Raw genomic sequence first — 6781 nt, 5'->3', positions numbered from 1 at the left:
ACATTTTCGTTTGGATTTCTTGGGAATATCTTGGGGGTTAACCTTGTAGTAATGTTTCTTACATTTTTCATGTCTTAAACGGTTCAAAATGGTCTTCTTACAAATTTGCCAATGAAATTTTCCCTCCTTATTGTAAATAGGATTCAACCGTTTCTTGGGATACACTGATTATTTTATGTCTTAAACGGTTAAAAATAATTTGATCACAAATTTCGCAATGAAATTTTCTCTCTTGATTGTAATTAGGATCTAACCGTTTCTTGTGATAGACTGATTTCTCATGTCTTAAAGGGTTAGTAATGGTCTTATAACAAATTTGACAATGGAATTTTAGAGATACTCGTTTTGATTATTTCATCATGGTCTTTCAGTTGATATTTGTATCCATTTTTACATATATAATTTTCTTGAAATCTTTTTTTGTTTGTAAATTTGAACTTTTTTGGGTGACCTGTCTAAGATATAGTTACCCATTGACTAATGAAAGAAAATGAGGGAGATAATACGTCATCTTCAAGCCGGATGTAAGGAAATGATAGTGGCAAAGTGCTATAGAACTTCGGTTCGATTCCCATGCTGGGTACAAAGGTTTTGGATTAATCTATGAGTCGAGGGGCAAAAATAGGAGGAGGAGAAGGAGATCAATAAATTTAAGGAGAAGATTCCAAAAATTGATCTGGAGTGAAATTACACAGAACTTTTTGTTCATTTTCTACCATGGTATTAAGTTCCAGATAAAATTCCGTTGGGCACCCATGGCCAAGCGGACTAAGACGAGACCTATTGAGCCCACAGGTTCCAGTTCGAGTCTGCATTGAGGTGCTCCCTCGAGGGGTCATCCAAGTTTGAAAATGGTTTCCAATTGCCGAGTGCGCATTAAGCAATTGTATAGAACCAGGTTTAGGCGTGGATGACTAATAATACCAACCACATGCTATCCTTCTCCCACAATTCAGTACTAGTCCGACAGGCCATGCATAAGACTATGGATTACTGTCGGGTAGCTGGGTATATAGAATTGAGGTGCACACTGATTCTTCTGAAGACGGAAGTGGCTTAAAGATGTGCAGTTGGAGAGAGTAGTATGGAGGCAAGGGGCGCTTTTACTTGAATTTTGATGAAAGTTACATTTGGTGGTTGAAATTAGGAACGATATATTAAATTTAGATTTGGTGGTTGAATCTGATTTCTACATTGCTGACCCTGTGGGAGACAATACATATCTAACACCACGCTACCGTAACTCGGGTAAGTCACGCAATTGCACATCCACAGGTCCAGGGCGGCCTGGGATGCCCTCCAGTCCAATTGCACATCAGTCAGGCCAAGGGTATCCCTGCCACAGGCCTAAAGGGCATTACTGGGCCAAAAGGCCCAACTTTGGAGGGCTCTCGCTCCCACCCCCTTGGTCTCAGCGGTCTCATTTCAACCTTGCTGTGCACTGTAGCCGACTCTCTCCTTGTGGGAGAAGTTTGGACCAAATCGCTGACCCTGGGATTTCCACTGAAATCCATGGGGTACCCCCTTTCAGATTTTGTCCATTTTGGGCCAATTTGGTCAACTCCACACATTTCCCCGCTAGCACACCCACAGGTCCAGGGCGTCCTGAAATGCCTTCCAGTCCAATTGCACATCAGTCAGGCCAAGGGTATCCCTGCCACAGGCCTAAAGGGCATTACTGGGCCAAAAGGCCCAAATTTGGAGGGGTCTCACCCCCACCCCCTTGGTCTCAGCGGTCTGATTTCAACCTTCCTGTGCACTGTAGCCGACTCTCTCCTTGTGGGAGAAGTATGGACCAAATCGCTGACCCTGGGATTTCCAGTGATATCCATGGGGTACCCCCTTTCAGATTTTGGCCCTTTTGGGCCAATTTGGCAACTCCACCCATTTACCCGCTAGCACACCCACAGGTCCAGGGCGGCCTGGGATATATATAGTAAAAAATGAAAATGAAAGGATGAAAAATGAAGATACTAACAAAAATGAGGCTTTGAAAAAAGAAGTAAAAGAACAAATTAAAGTGGTGACCAAGAAAGTTGGAGATAGCATAAAGGAGACAGATATTCAAGAAGAAGAAAAAAAAATGAAATTAGATCAGGAAAACAAAAAAATAGCTTTTAAAGAAATTGTCCAAGTGGGAGAAAATACATATCTAACACCACGCTACCGTAACTCGGGTAAGTCACGCAATTGCAAAAGTTTTGCATTTTACATTACTGCATTATTACTTAGTGAAATAATTTTATTGTGTTTATCGGAAAATATCAGTGAATGGTATAGCTACCCGTACCAATTGCCATATTGGATCGGAGGGCAGTGAAAATGTGATTTTGAGGTTAATTTCTATTTTTTTATTTTCTATTTTCAGATTTTAGCATGGCAAAGAGAAGCCTGACAGAGGAGGAGTATTTGCAGGCCCTTTTCGTGAGTAGTGATGAAGAAGAGCCTTCTACACTGGCTTTTGAGGCAGACAATGTCCGTGACGACCTGCACGACGCCCTCACTTGGCGGCAGGAGGAGGATGAGGCCCAACGTGTGGCTGCTGAACCTGAGGAAGAATTAGCTGATGAGATGCAAGATTTGGCTGTCTCGCACGCAGTTCATTTGCATTCCCTTGCTCCTAGGCCTTCTTCAGCTGGTCCTGCACCTCCTTCACCATCTCCTGTGTCTTCTGCAGTGTCTCCTGTGCCTCCTGCACCATCTCCTGTGCCTCCTTCAGCATCTCCTGCGGTTACAGCAGCTGTTCCTGTTCCTGCCCTTAGTCCTGTGGAGCTCAGGAGTAGGAAAAGGAGGAGAGGCCCTCTTCACCCTACAGGTGTGGCATTGAAGAGCTTGCCCGACGACTCCTACAAGGCTAAGGACAACACGAAGTGGCACTCAGAGCCAAACTCAACAATGCCACCCATCATGAAGATCGTGGTAAGTTTCATGAATTATTTTTTTTACCAGTTTATACTTACTAGATATAATTTTTAACATTTTTGCCTTCATCTAGGGCCATTGTAGATTGCTTTTGCAAAATTTCAGGCATATCCATCAATTATTAGTACTCTAAATATGACTTTCTTTTATGTAAATTGTGCACGGTAAGGGTTACATTGAAACTAAGCTTTTTTTTTGGCTTATAGCCACTAAATATAATTTTCTAAGGTTTTGTCATCATCTAGGATCATTGTAGATGACTTCAGGAAAATTTCATCCAGATTTAATAAGTATTACTACTATAGATATAGCCTTCCTTTCACATCAAAATTTTTAGTGATTTTGTGTATAAAAAAATTAACTACTTTTTCTTTTCTTTACAGATTTTGCAGTTTTGCTCCAATCAACAATGTTTTTACATCAATCAACTCAGGAACTCTTCTACTTTCAAGAAAACACTCGTTATTAATGTAATTTGATATTCTAAAGTGCACAGTGCCTGTTATTTGACCAAATGTCTATTTTTATACATTTTTTCGTAATCATGTAAGTAAAGTGTTATTTTTATATTCAGCAGTTTTTTCTCCTTCACCAGTAGAAAGTATAGTCTTTATATTAGTAAACTAAAAATATATAAATAAAGAAGGTCATAATGGTAACTGCCCAAAATGAAAGTAACAGATATGACACCACGCTACCCGTAGCGGGAGTTTGTCCACGCTACCTGTCCAGGGTTAAGAGAAAAAAGGAGAAAGAGCAAAAGAAATTCTGAAAGAGGTACAAGATGAGGGGCAAGAGATGGAAAAAGAAATAGAAGTGCATAAAATGGAACAATACTCAAAAGAAAGGAATACACCTCTAAAAATTAAACTAAGGTCACAAATGATAGCAGAAGTAATAGCAAACTTGGCAAAAAGTACATACATACAAGGCTTTTTCCCCTTTACAAGGGAGGTAGCAAAAAAGAAAAAGACATAAAACCATTCCCACCCATTCCATCCATAAATACACTCCACACCCCTTCCACCCTCCCTCTTATCTTAGCACCTCCTGGATGACAGGTCATCCCTACACCTTGTCCACTGGCCTGGGTCAGAGGCAGTGTAGCAAGACACAGCATATCCACAGCAAGGCCACTTCATTAAATCGGCAGCCCCCCTCTACGTCCCTCCATGCAGAGAAGGAGGAGACAGGGAGAATTACCTTCGGGCTGCGTCAAATTTTTCTCACACATACTACCTCACCCCCCACCCATTCCACCTCATGCATCACAGCATCATCCATATACAACCATTCTCCATTCACCCGTCTTCTGTCCTCTCCCGTCCTTCCTCAACAGACATTCCCCTCTTCCCCAAAGCCCCCTTCACCCCATCCATCCACCTCATCCTATGATGCCCCCTCATGTTCACTCCCTCCACATCTGCCTTCCACACCTCTTTTACTAGTCTTTCTTCACTCATTCTTTCCATGTGTCCAAACCATCCTAATACTCTTTCATCAACCCTATCTCCCAACTCCCTTACCACCCCTGTTCTCCTCCTTACCTCCTCATTTCTCACTCTATCTAGCCTAGTAACCCCCATCATACTTCTCAGACACCTCATCTCAAACACATTCAAACTCCTTCTCTCTCCCTCTCTATGTTCCATATTTCTGCCCCATATAGTGCTGTTGGCACAATCACTCCTTCATACAGTCTCCTCTTCGCATCCATTCCCAAATGTCTATTCCTCATTACACTTTTTAATCCACCAAGGCATTTACTCGCTTCTCTCAATCTACATTCTACCTCCACCTCCACTCCACCCTTTCCTGCCACATTTGCACTCAAGTATCTAAAACTATCCTTTTCCTCCAGTCACTCTCTCTTAATGCTCACTTCCAGTCTGCTGCCACTCTCTCCCCTTGTACATCTGATCACCTTACTTTTACCCACATTTATCTTCAATTTTCTTCTTTCACATACTCTCCGTCTGGGGTATTGGCTGCTTGTTATTGTGGCAAAGTAGCATGCAGCCGATACTTTAGGGTCTATATGGGGCGCCCCTACGGACCAGAGTCACACATCATTTTGTCTATGATAGAAGAAATTCTGTTCATAGAGAAATGATGACACTTTTATACTACGACTGTCCCTCCGTTATGCTGTCCCCCAACCCCTTGTTGCTGTCCTGTACCATTTCTCTGAGTATTCTCTTTCTGTGATGGGGGAATTCCCTGTGGTGGGGGAAAAGAATACTGCCACCAAGTATCCCACTTGGATCGTAAGAGGCGAGAAGAAAGGGACGGGGAGAGGGACTAGGCATCCTTCTCCCTGTAGCCCCACGGGGCACATATCCTAAAAAGAAAAGTGAAGGCATAAGGGGTGCTGGAGGGCCTCGGGCCAGCACCCTAAGGTTTGGGTCTTTTAATGTGCGTGGATGTGGTACAGATGAGAGTAAAAGGGAAGAGATAGGTAGTATGTTTGTGAGAAGAAAGATGGATGTGTTGGCTTTGAGTGAAACTAAGTTGAAAGGGAAGGGTGAGTGTAAGTTTGGGAGTGTAAGTGGGAGGTTATCAGGAGTGAAGAGAGGGCGAGGGAGGGAAGGGGTGGCTATTCTAGTAAGTGAGGAGATAGGTAAACAGGTAGTGGAGTGGAAGGAGGTTTCCTCAAGGATAATGTGGATGAAGGTGAAACGGGGAAAGGAGATGTGGGTCTTTGTAAGTGCATATGGGCCTGGCAGTGAGAAGAGTGTGGAAGAAAGGGAGGCCTTTTGGATAGATTTAAATGAGTGCATAGAGGGTTTAGGAAGAAATGTCAATGTAATAGTACTGGGAGACCTTAATGCTAGGGTGGGAAATGGTCCAATCGATGGAGTGGTTGGGAAGTGTGGAGTTCCAGGAAAGAATCGTAGTGGAGAGTTGATGGTGGAAATGTGTCTAGAAAGAGAGTTGATGATAGCAAATACAGTGTTTCGGAAGAAAGTCAAGCATAAGTACACATGGGAGAGGGTGGTGGAGGGAAGGGTGGTAGATAGAGCGCTAATGGATTATGTAGTGGTAAATAGGATTATGATAGGAAGAGTTAAGGATGTACATGTGCTAAGGGGAGAGGGTGGGGGAATATCAGATCATTTTTTGGTGGAAGGTAAGCTGAGAGTGGAGGATAGATGGAGAAAGAGGAAAGGGACAAAAGGTAGGGAGGTTCTTAGAGTGAACTCCTTGAATGAAAAGGAAAAGGAGAAGGAGTACGAAAAGAAGCTGAAGGAGGAGTGGGAGGGAGTAAAGGATGGAGCAGAGATGGGTGTGGAGGAGGAATGGGGATGGTTCAAGGAGGGAGTCTTAAAGTGTGCAAGGATGGTGTGTGGAACAAGAAGGACAGGGGGAAATAGAAGAAAGGGTAGTGAATGGTGGGATGAGGAAACAAAGAAGGTTGTAGAAGAGAAGAAGCGAGCATTCACAGATTGGTTACAAAAGAGGACGGGGGAGTCATATGAGACGTACAAAGAAAAGAAAAGAGAAGTAAAGCAAAAGGTAAAGGAGGCAAAGAGGAGAGCAGATGTGAAATGGGGTAGGAGTATGACAGAAAATTTTGAAAGTAATAAAGAAATTAAGAGAGGAAGAGGAGGCGAATCAAGTAGGGAAGAAAAGGTAAAAGGTACAGATGGAGATATGATAATGGAAGAGATGGCAGTAAGGGGAAGATGGGCAGAATATTTTAGGGAGTTGCTAAATGTCAAGGAGGATAGGGAAGGAAAGATAGCTGCAGTGGGAAATGCGAAGAAAATGAGAGTGATGAGTGAGGAGAATGGAGGAGAAATAAGGAAGGATGAGGTGAAGGCAGTTGTAAAGATGATGAAAGCAGGTAAGGCACCTG

At 42.9% G+C, this 6781-nt stretch overlaps 1 protein-coding gene across 1 annotated transcript; it reads left to right on the top strand.

Moving 5' to 3' along the window:
- Positions 1 to 1332: 1332 nt before the first annotated feature.
- Positions 1333 to 3433, top strand: LOC143034644 (uncharacterized). Its single transcript, XM_076201001.1, has 3 exons — positions 1333 to 2177; positions 2369 to 2919; positions 3306 to 3433. The coding sequence occupies exons 1-3, from the start codon at positions 1958 to 1960 to the stop codon at positions 3399 to 3401; spliced, it is 867 nt and encodes a 288-aa protein (XP_076057116.1). The 5' UTR covers positions 1333 to 1957; the 3' UTR covers positions 3402 to 3433.
- The last annotated feature ends 3348 nt before the right edge of the window (positions 3434 to 6781 follow it).

This window comes from Oratosquilla oratoria, chromosome 17, assembly GCF_046742065.1.
Source record: "Oratosquilla oratoria isolate Oo_2021 chromosome 17, ASM4674206v1, whole genome shotgun sequence".
Classification (NCBI taxonomy): Eukaryota; Metazoa; Arthropoda; class Malacostraca; order Stomatopoda; family Squillidae; genus Oratosquilla; species Oratosquilla oratoria.
The sequence above is the reverse complement of the archived record's forward strand: the minus strand, read 5'-3'. Positions and strand labels throughout refer to the sequence as shown.

Excerpts from the sequence above, each read along its gene's own strand:
- LOC143034644 (XM_076201001.1), top strand. The coding sequence starts at position 1,958 with ATGAAAAATGAAGATACTAACAAAAATGAGGCTTTGAAAAAAGAAGTA. Across the intron at positions 2,178-2,368 it reads ACCACGCTACCGTAACTCGG|ATTTTAGCATGGCAAAGAGA; the intron begins GTAAGTCACGCA and ends TTCTATTTTCAG. Across the intron at positions 2,920-3,305 it reads CACCCATCATGAAGATCGTG|ATTTTGCAGTTTTGCTCCAA; the intron begins GTAAGTTTCATG and ends TTTTCTTTACAG.